The sequence below is a fragment of the Ovis aries genome, chromosome 15 (genome assembly GCF_016772045.2).
Source record: "Ovis aries strain OAR_USU_Benz2616 breed Rambouillet chromosome 15, ARS-UI_Ramb_v3.0, whole genome shotgun sequence".
In the NCBI taxonomy this organism is placed as follows: Eukaryota; Metazoa; Chordata; class Mammalia; order Artiodactyla; family Bovidae; genus Ovis; species Ovis aries.
Window position 1 is genome coordinate 75,731,130 of NC_056068.1, and position 18,948 is coordinate 75,750,077.

At 53.3% G+C, this 18,948-nt stretch overlaps 1 protein-coding gene across 3 annotated transcripts in view; it reads right to left on the reverse strand.

Annotated features, from left to right (window-relative positions):
* LRP4 (LDL receptor related protein 4) overlaps positions 1 to 18,948 on the reverse strand; it is a 54,185-nt gene that overhangs the window by 18,495 nt on the left and 16,742 nt on the right. For all 3 annotated transcript variants that reach the window (XM_027979704.2, XM_060400078.1, XM_060400079.1), the window contains exons 3-28: positions 18,404 to 18,520; positions 17,689 to 17,802; positions 17,192 to 17,308; positions 16,718 to 16,846; positions 16,355 to 16,474; positions 15,600 to 15,725; positions 14,862 to 14,987; positions 14,538 to 14,672; positions 14,047 to 14,172; positions 13,057 to 13,287; positions 12,051 to 12,207; positions 10,761 to 10,978; positions 10,424 to 10,600; positions 9,914 to 10,036; positions 7,839 to 8,047; positions 7,583 to 7,664; positions 6,711 to 6,816; positions 5,764 to 5,965; positions 4,113 to 4,302; positions 3,897 to 4,028; positions 2,831 to 2,971; positions 2,395 to 2,481; positions 2,117 to 2,288; positions 1,065 to 1,227; positions 728 to 953; positions 49 to 352 (exon numbers count right to left, since the gene is read on the reverse strand). In XM_027979704.2, coding sequence (XP_027835505.2) covers positions 49 to 352; positions 728 to 953; positions 1,065 to 1,227; positions 2,117 to 2,288; positions 2,395 to 2,481; positions 2,831 to 2,971; positions 3,897 to 4,028; positions 4,113 to 4,302; positions 5,764 to 5,965; positions 6,711 to 6,816; positions 7,583 to 7,664; positions 7,839 to 8,047; positions 9,914 to 10,036; positions 10,424 to 10,600; positions 10,761 to 10,978; positions 12,051 to 12,207; positions 13,057 to 13,287; positions 14,047 to 14,172; positions 14,538 to 14,672; positions 14,862 to 14,987; positions 15,600 to 15,725; positions 16,355 to 16,474; positions 16,718 to 16,846; positions 17,192 to 17,308; positions 17,689 to 17,802; positions 18,404 to 18,520 — 4,030 coding nt within the window. The remainder of the gene's footprint in view (positions 1 to 48; positions 353 to 727; positions 954 to 1,064; positions 1,228 to 2,116; positions 2,289 to 2,394; positions 2,482 to 2,830; positions 2,972 to 3,896; positions 4,029 to 4,112; positions 4,303 to 5,763; positions 5,966 to 6,710; positions 6,817 to 7,582; positions 7,665 to 7,838; positions 8,048 to 9,913; positions 10,037 to 10,423; positions 10,601 to 10,760; positions 10,979 to 12,050; positions 12,208 to 13,056; positions 13,288 to 14,046; positions 14,173 to 14,537; positions 14,673 to 14,861; positions 14,988 to 15,599; positions 15,726 to 16,354; positions 16,475 to 16,717; positions 16,847 to 17,191; positions 17,309 to 17,688; positions 17,803 to 18,403; positions 18,521 to 18,948) is intronic.

An 18,948-nucleotide genomic window follows, 5' to 3' on the forward strand; every position in this document is an offset into this window, starting at 1 on the left:
ACGGGAAGCAGGTTTGTGTCCTCTGGAGGTTTTCGGGGACACTCATACCTGATAACGTCCAGGAACACATCCGTGTAATAGACCTTGCCATCCACACTGTCGTAGTCCAGGGAGATGACATTGTTGAGCTCCGGGACCGGTACATGCACATCCGTGTGGTCGCTGGTGTCCAGGGAGATACGCCGGATGGAGCCGCGGCTGGAGAAGAGCAGGTACGTCTCAGGAGCGGGGTCGCAGGTCTTCCCATCTCCCTTCAGCTGGATGCCGGTGGGGCAGGCACAGGAAAAGCCCGAGGGCCGGGGCAGGCACAGGTGAGAGCAGCCACCGTTCCTGGGTCCGCACTTGTTCACACCTGGTGACGAAAGAGAGAATGGGGCAAGTTTTGACACCCGGCCCGGAATACGGTCTGAATGTTAACCAAGGCACAGGTTTGCTAGTGCCTGACGGTCTACTGTTCTGCATAACAGGATGTGGTGCCCAGCAGGGATGAGCTGGAAGGAGCAGGGGTGTCTCCGAGAGTCCTTTAAAGGGGACAGCACCCTGCCGTGGGAATATGCAGTACCCGTGGTACCCAGAGGGAACACAGCCTGATCCTGGAGGAGGGGCTTAGGCAGGTCCCTGTCCCTCTGGTTGTAAAGGCATCTCTCTGCTCTGGATAGATCTCTGATGCTGAGACGGCCCCAGAAAGTCAGAGGCCTCTGGCTCACAGCCCTCGGGGTCTTCTCACCCAGGGGCTGTGACCGGTCCACAGCCTGGATGTCCATGAGGCCTGGCAGGTTGGACCTCACCAGGATGACGTTGCTGCCAGTCCCCTTGTCGGCGCGGTGGATGCTACGGGTCTGCCAGTCAGTCCAGTAGATATAGGCGTCGAGCAGGGTGAGGCCATACGGGTGCTGCACAGGTGATACCAATGTGTGCCGATTGGCACCGTTCAGATCCGCAGCCTCAATTCGCTGTGGAGGAAGGAGAGGGTACCGGGTGGCTGTTAGGAGGCTGGGAGCCCTCAGCAGAGATCCTGCGGCCCTCCTATACTCCCAGGCTCTGCGCAGGAGCAGGACCCCCACCTCGGTGTGGGCATCAGCCCAGAGCAGCTGGGAGCTGGCCTTGTCCACAGTCAGTCCGTTGGGCCACCCGAGGTTGCTGTTGATGAGCACGGTGCGGTCGGAGCCGTCCATCCCAGACCGCTCCAGCTTGGCATGCTCCCCCCAGTCTGTCCAGTACATGAACCTGGGCAAGAAACGGTAATAGCTGGTTCCTCCCACAGCTCCTCTACACGGGGAGTCCTCACAATACGCCAAACACCGTGGAAAGCATTTACACGCACAAACAGGAGTTGTTGTTTAATGACTACAGAGTTTCAGATTTGCCAGATGAAAAAGTTCTGGAGACCTGTTTCGCAATAATGTGAAAGTGCTAACACTACTGAACTGTATGCTTGAAAATGGCTAAGATGGTAAATTTAATGTTATGTTTTTCATGATTAAAAAAACAGGACTTTCCCGGTGGTCCAGTGGCTAAGACTCGTGTTCACAATGCAGGGGGTCTAGCTTCAATCCCTGGTCAGGGAACTAGATCCCACATGCCATAATTAAGACCCTTGCTCAGCCAAAGAAATATTTTTTTTTAATAATTAAAATATTTAAAAAATTAAGAAAAAAATTTTAAGTACTTTCCATGCATTATCTCACTTAATCCTTACAAGGTCCACAAAGCATGCATTTTCATTATCACCTCCACTTTACAGGTAAGGAATTTGAGGACCACACGTGTGTGCTAAGTCGCATCTGTCACGTCTGACTCTTTGGGCCCCTATGGGCTGCAGAAGCCAGACTCCTCTGATCATGGGATTCTCCAGGCAAGAAGAGTGGAGTGTGTCGCCATTTGGGGACCAGGGAGGTTAAATATTGAACCAAAGGGACAGACGCAGCTAATAAATGGTGAAAAAAATTGAATTCTGGATTTCTGATTCCAGGGTTCACGCTTGGAACCTCTAGGCTACACTGCCACCCTGAAGGACATCACATGGGAGAGGAAGTGCCCCCGGGAGGTCAGTCTCAGTGCTCCTGCGAGGCGGGCGTGCTCATCCCGCCGCCCACGGCCCCGGCGCCGCTCTCACCCCATCTCATGGTACAGTACGATGGCGCGCGGGCTGTCAAGGTTCTGCCACACCAACACCTTCCGCATGGACCCGTCCAGGTTGCCCACTTCGATCCGGTTGGTTCCCGTATCTGTCCAGTACACTTTCCGGCCGATGGCGTCCACCGCGAGCCCATCTGTGGTCTGCAGCCCTGCAGGAAGTCGACAGAGCACACTGGCTCCTGCCTTAAGACAGACGGGCTCTCTCCCCAGCTCTGTAGCCAGACAGGCGGGCCCAAGGCTGGGAGCAAGGCCCACCTGTGGTGATGAGATCCTCATGCTGCGAGCCATCCAGACGGGCACGGCTGATCCTGTGCAGCGTGCTGTCTGACCAGTACACTTTTCCTGGAAAGGGAAGGCGTGGCTCAGCCCGGACCTTCACCCCTCCCCGCCTCCAAAGGAACACACACAGCTGACTCGTGTTCTGAGACGCCTGGGCACGTCAGAGAGCCCTATGTCCCCAAGGAGAGGAACTCAAGAGAAATATAGAAATATTATAACAGGATAGCCCTTGGCAGAGATGAAGAATGTGGCCCCCAACCTTCATAACGAAAGAAAAAGTGCTACAGAGGTGGGCAGGGGTTGTGCCAGAGGGAACGGGAGGCTCCTAAGCTGTTAGCAGGAGGCGAAGGGGGCAGCGAACAGAGGCAGCCGTTGCTCTAGGGGCCAGGAGAGCAAGGAGGATCACGCAGACCTTCCTGGGGGTCCACCCCAACGGCAATGGTGTTCTTCATGGTCATGTTGATGGGCACCACCACGTCGGCAAAATAAGGGATGTCCAAGGAGACCATGCGGATGTCTATCCTCCTGGCGAAGATGAGGAAACTGTTCATGCCTGCCCAGGTGCAGAGAGAAGGAAAGAGGAGTCATGAGAGGATCTGGAGTAAGGCAAGCTGATGTTCATGCTTTCTGTCTCCATTAGTTTCTAGTTGTGTGATCCTGAGCACATTATTTAAATGGTTTAAGACTCAGTTTCATCATCTGTAAAATGGGGGCAATGACAGGGGGGCTGTAGGGATAAAAGAGCAATACAGAAAAACCCTTAGCATTGGGTCTGATTCAAAGACACAGTTCTGTATTAGTATCACAAAAGTGAATCTCTGTGAAGTTTAAAAAACTTTACGTAAAGTGAAAGAGGGCTTTGCCCACAGCCTGGGACAATTCAGAGCTCCTTCCTCACTCAAATTCCCTAGGAAGTTTGGGTTCAAATGTAGCCTACCATGCAGCATCCCCTAGGGAGAAACACCAGCTTCCAACATTTGGGCAGCCAGCTCCTGCTTCTGAGACCTTTCAGTTCAGATTATCATGAAGGTTGTGCTGGTCCTGCCCTACTCACACAAGTGCCATTTCCAAAGGAGGTGCCATTACCTTGTAATTTATCACATGTTCTAGTATTTATTATACCAATTTGGGGCAGCAATTTGGGGCAGATGGAACTAAAGTGATTTAGTCCAACCGAATCAGTACATTATAACAATTTCCCAACAGAGGAAAACAAAAAAGAAAGGAGCATCTTTTTCTAAAGTGCATGAAGATGCCGTGAGACCCAGTTGGACCCTGCTTCTAATCCTGCCTGCCTGTTCCCTTGCATCTCTTCTTCTTTTTAAGAAAAGCTTTATCTTGCCCCCAGGCCTTTAGAAGCTTAGGTCCCTCAGACCACTTTAGAGTCCACTTGCAAGGAAGGTAGAGAGTCACTGCCTCTGTCCCAGAGAGGCTCTAGCCAGGTCTGTGATGCCTAGTGTGATGCCTGTGATGCCTACCTGGTGAACAGGTCTTGCCATCAGGCATCACGTTAATGCCTGTGGGGCAGGTACAGCTGAAGCCACTTGGATTTGGGGACCGAAGACACAGGTGGCTGCAGCCGCCATTCTCCGTAGCGCATGGTGTAGACACTGGGTGGGGAGGAGGGAGTCAACGAGAAGGACCGTGGCAGAGGGAAGCCAAGGAGAAGCCAGTGTGGACCAAGGGTTGGTCACCTGGGGGCCGCCGGCGGTGGAAGACGTGGATGTCCATCAGGTTCTCCAGGTTCTCCTGCAGGGTCTCCCGGTCCAGCCCCGTCAGCCGGTCGGCACTCTGGATGCTCTTGGTCTGCCAGTCGGTCCAGTAGATGCGCTCCCCATAGAGGGTCAGCCCAAATGGGTGGGGCAGCTGGCTTCCAATCAGTACCTGCCAGGGCCCCCGCGCTTACGTCATGCCCCAACCAGGTCTGACGGTACAGAGCAGGCGTCAAGGGCGCACTCTGCCGGTACCCCCTGCTGTGTGACCTTGAGCTAGAGCTGGTAATATCTCTCGAGCCTTGGTCTACCAATCTGTGATAGCACCATGACAGTGCCTGGCTCCAAGGGTTGTGTGATGATGTTAACAGATCATATATTATTTACATCATCTCAAAGAATCTCTACAAGTGACTTACTAACTACAAAAGGAGAAACAGCAACTTCACAGTGGACACCACCTTCACCACACAATCAAAGCTGGTGACTTGCCTGGTGGTTCAGCGGTTAAGACTTTACCTTCCAACGCAGGGGGTGTGGGTTCGATCCCTGGTCAGGGAACTAAGATCCCACATGCCTCGTGGCCAAAAAACCAAAACGTAAAACAGAAGCAATATGGCAACAAATTCAATAAAGACTTTTAAAATGGTCCACATTAAAAACAAACTTTAGAAGAAAATATTGGTATTGCAATGATGAGACAAGCTGACATCTGCCGCTACTAATAAGGCATACTGAGAAACTCAGGACACAACTTAATGTGGTATTCCTGACCCAGATGTATAATCTGAATCCGATCACAAAGATACGTCAGACAAATTGAGGGACATTCTACAAAATAACTGGCATTTACTCTTTAAAGATACAAAGATCAAGAAAGATAAAGAAAAGCTGAGGAAATGTTCCAGATTAAAGAGACATCATGACTTAAAACAACTGTAATCTGGAGCTGGACCCTAGACTAAAAAAAGAAGGAAAGATATACAGACATCACTGTAGCAATTGGTGGTGACACTGAATAGGGACTATGGATTAGACAGTAATGTTGTATCAACATTAAATTTCCTGATATTGATCACCGAAGTGTGATTATGCAAGACTGAGTTCTCGTTCTTAGGAAATACACATCGGACTCTCTGGGGTTCAGGGCAGGATGCCTCCAATGCAATCTCAGATGGTTCAGAAAAATAAGGTGTTATGTGTGTGTGTGTGTGTGTGTGTGCATGTGTAGAGAGAGAATGAGAATGATATGACCATGTGGCAAAATATCAGTTACTGCTTCTTTTGACTATTCCTGCAGTTTGTTAAGTTGGAAATTATACCAAAATTAACAGAGAGAGAGAGAGAGAGGTCATAGGCCCAGTATGTGACTGGTGATAAATTAGCATTTGTGGTGATGGTTATTAGGAAAGCACTTATACCCCAGCCCACAAGCCACATGGTCCCTAGTTTGCTTTTATCATCAAGGAGCAGGGACCCCAGGCTCTGGAATGCAGCCACAGTCTCAGAGAAATAGCATTCACCCCACACTGGATCTCCCCTAGGCCCCCCCGGGTTCCGCCAGCTGCCAGCCAGGAAGCCCTGTCGGGGAGGCAGTCAGGGCTGTGGGAGGATGCCCACGTGCCACGCTTACCTTCCTCTTGCTGCCATCGAGTCCGGCAAACTCAATCGTCTTCATGCCGGCATCAGCCCAGTAGAGCCTCTGGGACCCATAGTCGATGGCTAATCCATTAGGCCAGGTCAGATTGGAAGAGATGATGACCTGCCGACCTGAGGCATCCATGCCGGCTCGCTCAATCTTGGGGCTTGCACCCCAGTCCGTCCAATACATGTACCTGGGCACAGGCAAGGGGGGTCTTACAAGCCTTCCAGTTACTACCCAGTGGGGATTCAGGGTTCCCAGGGCTGGAGGGTTGCTACTTGCAGTGGCTGCCCCAGCCTCTTGCCTCAATTTCCAGCTCCCTTCTGGGTTCAGAGCTGTCTCTGCAAGCCTTACATCTTATATCACTACCAAAAGGCACCAAAGGTCTTAACTGTTTCCTTGACTGGATGGGTTAAAGAATTACGGTACATCAACTTAACAGAATTCTATATAACCATCAAGAAAAAAAAAATCTACTGATGAAATGGGAAGATATCCAAGATATATAGTCAAGTAAAAAAAAACAAGGTACAGCTACAGTAAAAACCACCACCACCACCACCATATGTATGCACACACAAGGAAGAAAATCTGGAAACACTACCCTCCACTGTTAACAACAGTTATTGTTGGAGAGTGACATTGGAGAGGATCTTCACTCTCGATAAACTGTTTAAAAAGACAATGGCTTACTTTGGTAAGCAGACCAAAAAGCAAAAATAAAAAATAAAAAGAAGGAAAAAAAATTTTTAGATGTAAAAGATTTCCTTGGCCATGAAGGAGACAGATTGGTCACGATGCTCTGAGGTTTATACAGCTGCTCGTGCTTCCTCGGTGTGCCTGTAAGATCTAGCCTCTCTCCCTAGCCTCCAGACTCCACTCTAGTCCTCGGGTCTGGGGGTAGGGGGAGGGCTTGTTCCAAAGGGGCAGGTGCTCACCCGCCCATGGGCTCCACCACGATGTCCCGGGGGCGGTCAAGGTTCTCCCAGATAAGGACCGTCCTCATGCTGCCGTCCGTGTTGGCCACTTCAATCCGGTCTGTCCCTACCAAGAAGTCAGTGCGAGCAAAGATGTCAACTCTAGTCTTGGTCATTCACCCTCTTACCTTCCATGCCCAGCACAGAGCTCGCTGTGCCGCAAATCCTCAAGAAATACTTTGTGATAAAAGCAATGAGTATGGAGGGACCTGAATTTCAAGAAGAAATTCAAGGAACTGATTAGCTCCGTTGCTCGGAAGACTAAGGCTTCTTCAACCCAAGTAACGCATTCTGATAATTTAAGGCCATGCTTCTCAAACTTTACTGTGCCTAAGAACCAGAAGAGCTTGTGAAAATATGGATTCCTAAGCCCCAGAGATTCTGACTGAGCAGGTCTGGGGCGGGGCCCAGGAATCTGCGTTTCTAACAAGTTCCCAGGTGATACTGACGCTGCTGGTCCAGGGACCACACTTTGAGTAGCTCTCATTTAAGGTACTCTCCCTGCCTCCCACACTTACCTGCCTAATAGAAAATGCCTCTTTCACCAAGATAGTGATGGAAGGAAAACCACAGGGTGTAGGCTTCTCATCTGAAATGCCTCAAAGCATTCTCAAGCATCAGCTGCACAGCAGAAGCGGCTGCCACTTGAGTGGGAAATGCCAAACCCTCAGATGCGAGCTTCTAGTTTCAGTTCTGCAGCAGCCCAACCACTCCTGACCGACCAAGGCCTTCAGGCCAAGACAGAAACAGGCTAGGAGGGGCACTAGGTCCTTCCGAGCTGGGTTCTAAATAAGAAATCCCAGCGTGTCAGGCCACACGCGCACTCTACATACCTGCATCTGTCCAGTACAGCTTGTTGGTGACCCAGTCAATGGCCAGGCCTGCCGGGCTCTCCAAACTAGTATCCACTACCACCTAGGTGGGAAGCAAGACTGTATCACCAACCGGACTTGCACCCCAGCTCTGGGGCCCAAACGCCAGCAACTCGCAGGCTGGCAAAGGTCTGGGAGGCCCTTCCCTGGGAAAGGGTGAATCCCACCCCTCCCGCCCGGCCCTCCCCGAGGGCCTGTGCCCCATGTCCGGCCCTACCTCCTGCCCCGTTCCATCCCACTTGGCCCTGCTGATGGTGTCAGTGCTGACGTCTGTCCAGTACACATGGTCATCCCGGGAGTCCCAGTCAAGGGCCACAGCGCTGCGCACGTCAGCCAGTGGGATGACATCGTCGGACAGGTCCTCTGTGTCGAAGCTGATCCGACGGATGTCCATCCTTCGGGCAAAAAGCAGGAACTTGTCAAGACCTGATCAAAGGCCGAAAGGGGTCTTCTTTTAATGCTCTAAATCCAGTAACAGTGGCAGACACAGACGCTCGCCTGCGGGACATCTGGTTCAACCACACTTCCTGGGGTCTGGTGCCCTTTGTCCCCTACGCTTCACACCTCAGACCCCCTCTGAGCACTGGGCAGCCCATGCTGGCACCATCAGACTTGAGGAGCCGGTGGAAATAGACGCCACCAGGGCCCAGAAGGGTATCCTGTTTAAGTGTCTGTCAGCCGCTTCTCAACTCTCCTCTGCTCTCTTTGCTCAGGCTCACCTAGTGCACTGGGCTAGATCTCTGTCAAGCCCCCACCCCACCGCTCTGCCTTCTGCATCTGCTTCAGGACTTCTGCTCCACTGCATGGTCTAAGACCCCTTCCTCTACGCTCTTCGTGACTCGGCCAGTAATGACTATTTGCTGAGTACCTGCTCCTTGCCTGGCGCTGAGCTTCCTGTTTCCTTTGCCTTGTCTCCTTTACCCCCCTAACAGTCCTTTGTGGTTCACACTATTCTTATTCTCATTTCCTGGATCAACGATCCAGAGGCTAACAGGGGCCCAGGAACTGGCTCAGGATCCCACAGCTACCAAGCCCCAGAGCAGGGGACTTGAACTCAGGTCTGACTTCAAAGGTGAAGTTCTGGCCACACTCCTATTCAGCATTTTCCCAGCTGGCTCTTCTCCATCCTCTGCCCCTATTCTGGTCTGTCTGAATATTTTCTAGTCTGCTATTCTGCTTAGAAAGGCACTTCCTGCGTCACTTTATCAACTGAACTTCTTTCAGGGGGAAGTTCCTTGCATCTCATCAAGACCACATGGGAAGAGCTGGGCACAGGAGAATGCAAGGAAACAAGGTTCTCAATTCAAAGTGCGTTGAATGACTCCTGCCTCTGTTCCCTGGAATAGTTTCCCTGATTTCACTCTCTGGAAAGGACCTAGGTCCTGAGAGAAATTTTATTTTCACCAGAGACAAGGGAGGCGGCAGGCACGCAGCAGTAACAGAAGAGCCGTGATGTGCGAAGCATCTCCCCAGCCCCTGGCTGGGTGTACCACCCAGCTGGATCACTCCTCTCTGGACTATTCTTAGGAAAAAAAAATCACCTGCGCCTCTGAGCTAGACAAGGCCCACCTCTCAAGGCAATACACCTTCAGGAGCTCAAAGGAAGCCTAACAAAGCAGCAGTTCAGGGAGCTCCCAAGGAACCCATCACCTTTCACTCACTAGACACTTACTTATCCTGGGCTCTGTATACAGAGCATCATCAGATGTCTTTACCTTACTTTCTGGTTTAGGGGCTAAGACAGTCTTTAGGGTGATGCTAGAGGTAAAAGGGAAGTCACTCAGTCGTGTCCAACTCTTGGCGACCCCGTGGACTACATAGCCTACCAGGTTCCTCTGTCTATGGAATTTTCCAGGCAAGAATACTGGAGTGGTTGCCATGTCCTTCTCCAGGGGATCTTCCCGACCCAGCGGTCGAACCTGGATCTCCCACATTGCAGGCAGACGCTTTACCGTCTGAGCCACCAGGGAAGCCCAAAGGTAAAGAGATACGGAACCATTCCCTTGCTTTATAGAAGGGTCTGGAAACCTTCTGCTGCCTAGAGACAAAGTGTCCTGGGTGAAATGACCCACGAACCTGTCTGCAGGGGTTCATGCTTGACTCTGCGGTGTCCCTGAGCCCTCAGGGGCTTTGACAGTGGAGCCCTCAGCTCCTTGCCTTCTTCCTCTCCAGGGGCTGCCTGAGGAGCTGGCTCCTCCCCTAGCCAGGCAATTCCCAAACTCCTCCCCGTTGTTCGCTCCACCCACCCTCACAAGGCAGGTCCACTGAGGCAGGGGCCCTAAACCCACTTACTCTGGGCACAGGCATGGCTGCTGATCTTGCGGAAGCCGGTGGGGCAGGCACAAGTGTAGTTCTGTCCACTGGGCAGACACAGGTGGGTGCAGCCTCCGTTGTTGTCCCCACAGCGGTTTTTCCCTGCTCAAAAAGCCCAGAGCGAGAGGGTCAGGTGAGGCCAAAGGTTGGCAGAAGGAGTCCCAGGGCTAGTGAGTGGGGGTTTAGCAAAGGCATGATCTTCCTGAAGGAAGAAACTGTGTCTTCTTATTTTGTATATCTGCCCCCACCTATGAGCAGAGTGAATACCTGATACACAGGAAATGTTTGCATGAATTAGATGGGGGATAGCAAAGCAGTATGAGTCTTTCCTAAGTCTCCATGTTGTACCCTACAGGTCCAGCAGAGGGCGGAATGAGTCCACACCAGCGCCAACCTTAAATTTCCTTGCTGGAAACCCTGGCAACTGTTGACAGGTACAAGGAAGGTTCTCAGAAGCACTGGAAGCTCACTAGGTGAGCGTTTTTTTACCTGCAGGCTGGCGCTGGGGGTGCAGGGTGTGGATGTCCATGGGGAAGTGGAGTTTGTTGCGAATGATCTCCTGGTTCTTGCCAGTAAATTTGTTGGCACTATTGATGCTCTTGGTGTGCCAGTCTGTCCAGTACAAGCTGTCTTCAAACACCGTGATGGCAAAGGGATGCGGGAGGCCTGGGGAAAGTCCAAGAGGACCTCAGGTTACACATGGCCTGCCCAGCCCCGGAGCCCAGGCCGGGCATCTGTACAAATCTCACCCTCTGCCAAAGGCTTCTGGGGGCTGGGACAGGGTAAGCAGAACAAGGGATGAAGGAGAGTAAAGGAAGGGCCTCACCCTGGCTAATGACAGCCTTGCGGTGACTCCCGTCCAGATTGGCCCTCTCAATGACGTGGTGCTTAGCATCCACCCAGTACATACGGCGCCCGGCATAATCAATGGTGAGGCCGTTGGGCCAGAAGAGATGAGTATCAGCGATGATGCGTCGGCCAGAGCCATCCATGCTGGAGGCCTCGATGCGGGGGGTGTTGCCCCAGTCTGTCCAGTAAATGGTCCTGGGAAGAGAGAAAAGGGCATTGAGAGGCAGGTAGTAGAGGGCAGGTAAGGTGCCCAGCACAGTAATCAGGCAGAGGGCTCTTAGCGATTCCACCCAGGGACTCCAACTGGTAGGCAACACATTCTGTTGGGTTTACAATTTTTCAATGTTTGACTTATTTATTTTATTATTATTAAACATTGTTTTGGCCACATCGCATGGCATGTGGGCCCTCAGTTCCCTGACCAGGGATCCAACTCACGCCCCCTGCATTGGAAGTACGGAATCTTAATCACGGGACCACCAGGGAAGTCCCTTGATGCTTGAATTTAAATGTCTCTAGACAGGGAATGTATTCATTTAACAAAAATATTTTGGAGCATCTGCTATGAGATGAGCATATCTTTTCGCACTGAGAGCATGGCAGTGAACAAAAGAGATGAAAATCCTGACCTTGTGAAACTGCAAAAAATACTAGCGGGCTACTACTTAGGACAAGAATTTTCTTCTTGGTCACAGCCTCTGCCACTGCCTTTTGTAATTTTCACACCTGCACACGCACACACACACCCCACACTATGTTTCTAAAACAGCTCACCTATAACTAACTGTAGGATCTTAGAAGACACCCCTCTCAATTGATTGCACTTAATTTTTAAAAGCCAGAGGCAAATAACTTCCCCCGCAAAAGACCTTTCTTCTACTAATAAAATTACTAATTTTTATTAATTCGCTCAACCCTATAAACTAATAACAAAAATACTAAACGGCTACCACTTATATAATGTGTGTCATGCCATTTAAAATGCATCACCTCACTTCATCTTCACACAGCTGTGAGGTAGGTGTATTTTTATTACCAGTTTAGAAATGAGTAAAATGGGAGCCTAGAGAGATGAACTAGCCCCAAGGCCATACAGTCAGTTACCGAAGAGCTGGAAACCCAGGTGCATCTGGGTGCAGAGCCAAGGCTATTAACACCACACTGTGAGGTCCCCTGGCCCCCCCAGTAAAGTCTGGCACAGGTGACAGAGGAACTGTCCCTAAAGGTCGTAAGAGGAATGTGGCAGCTGGAGCCACAACTCGCTCACCCCTCCATGGGGTGCAAGGCGATGGCCCTGGGCTTCTCTAGGTTCTGCCACAGCAGCACCTTCCGGTGGGCCCCGTCCAGGTTGGCCACCTCAATCCTTGAGGTCCCCGAGTCGGTCCAGTAGAGTTTGTCGTGGACCCAGTCCACAGCCAGGCCCCCTGGTGGAAAGAGGCCATGGAAAGAGTGTCAGCGGTTCAGCCAGGGCCCCTGTGTGCTATAGAAACAAGGGCAACACTTGCACGAAGCTGTTTCTTGGGCCAGGCACTCTTCTCACCATTTTACAAACACATGTTTTGCCTTGAATTGTCACAACAACCGTGTGAGTTAGGTGCTATAACAATCCCCATGAGGATGGAAGCAACTGAGGCAAAGAGAAAAGCAACCATCCAAGGTCACGCGTCTCCTCCTCTCAGCCAACCATACTCCACTTCCGGAATCCTAGCTCCCTGACCCCCACTGGCTCCAGGGTTTGCAATTTGTGCCTCAGGGTTTTACAGGGGAACATCATCAGTCCCATAAGCATCTGAGTCAAATGTGCTTGATTAATACCGAATCCTAACCCACTTCCCCTGCTTGTCGAATGGCCTGAGATGGCAGAGTGAGCTACTGTCTTCCTAATCTGCAAACATTTGGATGCTATCTATCTGGGTCCATCAGAATATTCCTAATATGAAGTAATCAAAACAAAAGCAAGAATTAGCTGGGATGCCAGGCTGATAGAGAATTAGAGCTGTCATCCACAAATCTCTGGTTTCAAACAGTTCCTCAACGTAATGGTCTCAGTATTCTCACTGATCGAGCTCAATAACGAGCAAATATTACAAATCTGAGCCTATAAAATGAATGTAGACTAGTGAACATTTTCTGTATTAGAGCTGCATGCAAGGTTTCAATGTGAGATGTTTTGCTGCCTAAAGGTTTGTGGCCACTCACGTGTTCCTTCCTTGGTGGTTCTTCCTTCCTTGGTGGTGTGGCCCTGCCTCTCCCCGTGGGGCCTCGTTCCTTACCTGGGCTCTCGAGCCCTGTAGACACAACCTCCTCCACGTTGCTGCCGTTGAGGTTGGCGCGGAGGATCCGGTCCAGGGTGACGTCGGACCAGAAGACAAGCTCACGTCGGTGGTGGAAGTCTAGGGCGATGGCGTTCTCCAGGTTGTTGAGCAGCAGCGTGTACTCAGAGCGGTGCGGCAGCACCTGCCGGATGTCGATGCGATTGGCGAACAGTAGCACAGGCTCCGGCCCTGGGACGTGGCATAGAAATGGGGTCCCCACTGGGCTCCAGAGCTGCCCCCTGGGAGCCATCAGCATGCACCCCCCCCCCCAAAAGCTCCAAGGGAGCCCCTGGCCCACTAGGGCATGTCCCAAGCCGTCAGCATCCATCATTACGAGAAGACTGGCAGCCTGCAAAGCGTACATCTCATCCCATTCTTGGGGCCCAGAATGCAACTCACAACTCCATTCTATTGCGATGGAAACATCCCTCTGGAACGAACTTATGTCCCCAGGGAGGAAGGATACAGGGAGGGAAAAGATAGGGAGTTTGGGATGAATATGTACATGCTGCTATATTTAAAATGGATAACCAACTAGGACCTACATAGCAGAAGGAACTCTGCTCAATATTACGTGGCAGCCTGGATGGGAGGGGAGTGTGGGGGAAATGGATACATGTATATGCACGGCTGAGTCCCTTTGCTGTGCACCTGAAACCATCCCAACAGTGTTAACTGACAGTTTTGTTGTTCAGTCGCTCAGTAGTGTCCGACTCTTTGTGACCCCATGGGCTACAGCACGCCAGGCTTCCCTGTCCTTCACCAACTCTCAGAGTTTGCTCAAACTTGTTAATCAGCTATACCCTAATATAAAATTAAAAGGCAGAAAGAAAAAAAAAGAACCATCTCTCTAACTCTCTACCAATCTCCAAGCACCAGAGCCCCTGGCTGCCCTGCTCAGCTCTCTGCCCACCCAGCCAAACACCAACCCCCGCCCCCCCCCCTTACCCAGAGCCTTGCAGCTGCGCCGGTCAGGCCGGAGTTCATAGCCTGCTTCACACCAGCACTGGAAAGCCCCCTCGCTGTTGGTGCAGCCCTGGCTACAGTACCCCTCCTCGGCACATTCGTTCACATCTGTGACGACGGAGCAAGGGCAGATCTTGGTTCTCCCATCTTCCAGCCCTAGCTCCCAAGCTGACCAGCTCTTTTCTGCCCACACACCCGCCTACTTCCCAGGTCCAGCAGGAAGACTACAGAGCAAGTGGTTAAGGGCTTCGAGCTGGGCTGGGATCCCAGCTCTGCTATTCATCGGCACTGCGACCGTCATTAAGTGACAACCTCTCTGAGCTTTCATTTCCCCCCATCTTCGAAACGAGAGGAACAACAATCCCCAGCTCCCGGGGCTATTGAGATAATGACACACGGTCATGTCTCTCAGAGGGCTGACCCATGGTTAACCACGCCCCCTGGCCCTGCTCCCGCCGGGGGCCCCAGCTCACCCTGGCAGGTGCGCCCATCCTCGGTGAGCCGGAAGCCGGTGTGGCAGGTACACTGCACGGCCCCCCGCACCATCTGGCACTTCTGGGCGCAGCCGCCGTTGTTAACGTTGCAGTTCTCCCCACCCGTCCGGGGCCCTGTGCCAGCCAAGCCAGAGATGGGAGTTGAGCCCGGAATCCTCCCCGAGACGGCTGACTTGGCATTCCACCTGGGCCACGAAGAACAGCTCCCGGGGCTGCAAGCGTCCCTGGGGAGGACTCTCTTTGAAGCAGATGGGTGGGGCGCGGCCACAAACCACGGGCGGGGAGTGGGGTGGGGACACTCACGGCAGTTCTGCTGTGGGCTCTCATCGCTGTTGTCCCCACAGTCGTTGACCCCGTTACACAGCTTCCTCTGCCCAATGCAGCGCCCGTTCCAACACAGGAACTGGTCTGAGGCACACTGGGGGCTTCCTAGAGAGGAAGATGGGGAGGGAAGGAGAGCCAGGTCAGTGCCGGGAAGGGCTGATGGGGCTTGGGTCAACAATAACAAAAAAAGATAGGAGCCTGTCATTTTCTAGGCCGAGCTGGAGACAGATGAGACTCAAGGTGGGAGGGTCGGGGTCCAGGGCAGGAAACAGCTCAGACAGGGCTGTCTGCGTGTGTGTTCTCCCCAGGACAGCACAGTGGCACGGTGAGATGGGACGCGGGGCAGAATGAGAGAGCCCACCCGTGTGTCCGGCACCTGTGCGGCTAGGGGAGGGGGCGTAGGGCTGTCAACCAGAGAGCAGGCCAGAGCAACAGGCGCTGGCCGCGTGTGAGTAAGAATGTGAGAGGCCATGGAAACTCCCGGCCCTGATATTGTGTTCCAGGCCGTGAGGCTGTGGGTCAACGGATGCACCTGATTTGACACTGGTAGGTGAGACAAGCAGGACAAATCCAGGCCACGGGCAAGACTTGATGAAAGCGTCACGTCAGCCCGACTGGAGAGGCAGCAGGAGAGGCAGCGGTAACACCCTCTCTCCACCTCCTTGCTCCAGCCTACCTACGGGCCCGGGGGCGTGGGGTCCTCCAGGGAGACCCTACCCGTGCTCTCACAGTTCTCTTCATCGCTGTTGTCTGCGCAGTCGTCCTCCCCATCACAGCGCCAGGACAGACGGACGCAGCGGCCCGAGCGACAGCGGAACTGTTCCGCCGTACACACCGAGGTGGCTGGGCAAAGCGCAGGGCTGATGAGAGGCTGACCTCGCTTTAGCCCGAAGCCCCACCCTGCCACCCTAGGCTGCACTTCATGCCAGCACCCACGCCACTTTTTTTTCCCTAAGATTTTTTTTTTTTGATGTGGACCATTTTTCTTTTGGGGGGGCCATTTTTAAAGTCTGTATTGAATTGTTACAATGTTGTTTTTGTTACACGTTTTGGATTTTTCTGGCCAGGAAGCAAGAGAGATCTTAACTCCCTGCAGAGATCAAACCGGCACCCCCTGTCTTCCAAGCTAAATCTTAACTAAAGGACTGCAGTGAAATCCCTTGGATACTCTTTTTTGACACCGGGGTCACAGTTGGTCTCTATGGCATCTCTGTGGGAATCAAAAAAAGGTGTCTTTTCCTCAAGACATTTTACTGCCATCTGCTGGAAAACTGCCATGATGACTCTATAAATCTAGAGAATTATGGAATATATGTCTACTGGGGGACTGGCATCTTTTGGACCTAGCACCTTTGTGCAGAGCCCAACCTACACGACTGTACGTGGTGGACCTGTCTTAACTATCCTGGAGCTTTATCAGAGGCGGCCTGTCCCTGCTTCGGGCCCAGACCTTGGCACTGCCCCCCACTCACTGCAGTTGCGCTCATCAGACTGGTCATCACAGTCCGCATCGCCGTCACAGCGCCAGCCCGCGTTGATGCACAGGCCGCTGTCGCACATAAACTCGCCAGAGCGGCAGGGCTGGTGGGAGGCTGGGGAGACACGCCAGGCTTCTGTCTTTAGCCAGTCTGCACACGCAGTGTCCCACAGTGGACCAGGAAGAAACAGCCCTGGCACCCCGGCTCCTCCATGTTGGCCCCATAGGGAACCAGGGACTCCAGAAGCTCCTCTCCCGAGCTCCTGCCCCAGCTGGCAACTGGGCCTCACCCCCGCTCCCCCAGGAGCTCCTCCCAGCCTGGCCTCCCCTCCTCCACCCAGCTGGCCGGAGTGCTCACAGCAGTCAGACTCGTCGGACCAGTCTCCGCAGTCGTCGTCACCGTCGCAGTGGTAGATGTCGAGGACGCAGCGGCCGTAGGCACACTGGAACTCCTCCAGGTTGCAGGGAGGCGCTGGCACTGCTGAGGCTGGAAGGAGGGCAAGGCGGGCAAGGGCACGCACTCAGGCCCCCTCAGATGAGAGAGGCCCGGACTCCTCCAAGGGGCCAGGCACTCAGACACAGAAGTTTCCTTGGGTGTGGCCCTGATACACGCCCCGTATGCCAGAGGACCAAAGGGAGGCCTCCATTCTCACCTGGGGCACCTGTTCCCTCCCGGCCCCGCCCAGGAGGAGCTGTGGCCTAAGAACCCACCCTCCCTGCCGGTCCACGCTATCCTTTCACTCCTTGGCCTGGCCCTCAGCCCACCCACCGCATGGTGCCCTCTGCCCCCAGCCCGGCCCGGCCCAGCAGCCTGAGCCCTGGGGCCACTCACGACAGCTCTCCTCGTCGGAGCCGTCTTTGCAGTCGGTGTCTCCGTCGCAGTACCAGTGTTCAGCAATGCAGCTTCCATCGCTGCAGCGGAATTCCTTGTCCGAGCACTTGCGCATGTCTGGGGGGTGGGAAAGGGGGTACACGATGGGACAGCAATCCTGAAGGAGCCGCACCGGTTACCCTCCTGTCATCCTCCCTGACTCCCACCCTCGCTGCCCCCCTGGGAGTCTGACCCAGGCTCCGCAAGACTCCGTGGGTTCAGTATGGACTCCTGAGGGGAAAGAAGAGGCCCTGGAGAGACTGGCCTCAGGCTCCCGTTCTGTGCTCCCCGGGGTGTCGGCCCCGTCTCCCCGTCCTGCTCTCCTCCAGCTGCTCCAGATGCCCGGGCAGTTCAAGGGTTGGGCAGTGCTAGGGGGCCTGAGGCTCTTGCCCCCGCCTCGGCCGGGCCATCCACCAGCCTCCCTGCCTGCCCCCGCCACCCCCTGGAGCACCGCTCACCACACTGCTCGTCACTGTTGTCGCCGCAATCGTTGTCACCATCACAGTGCCACAGGCTCCGGATGCAGTAGCCGTTCTGGCAGGGGAACTCGTCCTCCTCACACTCCCGGGGGGCTGGGGGCACAGAGCGGTCAGGCTGCTGCAGGCCGGGGCGGGGGGCCAGCCAGCGCCCGGACGCCCAGCGGGAAGTCTGGTGGAGCAGAGCAGCTCCCATGCTGCCCTAGGGAGCCGGGGAGCTGGCTGTCCCCACGCTGCCAGGGGGGGCTTAGATAAGCCGAGAGAGGAGGTGGAAGGACAGGAGCCAGAGACCACGGGCTGGGGCCTCATTTTCCTTTCGTTTCTTTCTTTCTTTATTTTGTATTTATTTATTTTAATTGGAGGGTAATTACAATATTGTAGTGGTTTTGCCGTACATTGACATGAATCAGCCATGGGTGTATGTAATACACCGCATTAACAAATTGAAAGATAAAAACCACATGATTATCTCAATAGATGCAGAGAAAGCTTTGACAAAATTCAACATCCATTTATGATAAAAACCTTCCAGAAAGCAGGAATGGAAGGAACACACCTCAACATAATTAAAGCTATATGTGACAAACCCACAGCAAACATCATCCTCAATGGTGAAAACCCGGGGCCTCGTTTTCTGATTGAAACGCCTTTCCCCGCCGAGCCGAATGGAAGCCACCCAGCCCCGCCCAGCACTCACGACAGTCCTGCTCGTCTGAGTCGTCCTCACAGTCGTTGTCCCCGTCGCACACCCAGGAACGGCGGATACACTTGCCGTTGTCACAGTGAAAGTCGAGAGGGGAGCAGGTGGGCAGCTCTGAGCCCAGGGAAGGGGAGGGGAACAGGGGTCAGTCTGGTGCACTTATTCAGAGGCAGGCCCCATCCTTCCCTCTGGCCCTGTCTGAATTACGGTCCCTCCTCACTGGCTCCTCCAACTGCCCCCGGCCCCCACTAATACAGAGCCAGGCAGAAACAGCAGCTAAGAAGAGAGAGCTTCCTTAGGGAGTGGTGGTCAGGGGTTCACAGGACAGAAGAGTCCGAGGAACTCAAAACACCGGGAAAGCAGTGAAGGAAAGCATGAAAAGAGAAACAAATGTATTTCCCCCGTTTCCTCTTATTAAATGATGACTGACACACAGGGGCTCGATGTCAAGTTCTAGAACTCATTACTTTTATCACACAAGCCAGTTTACCCTCAGTTAGCTCCAGGTTCTTCCGACTGTACAATGGGGATAATTATAATTG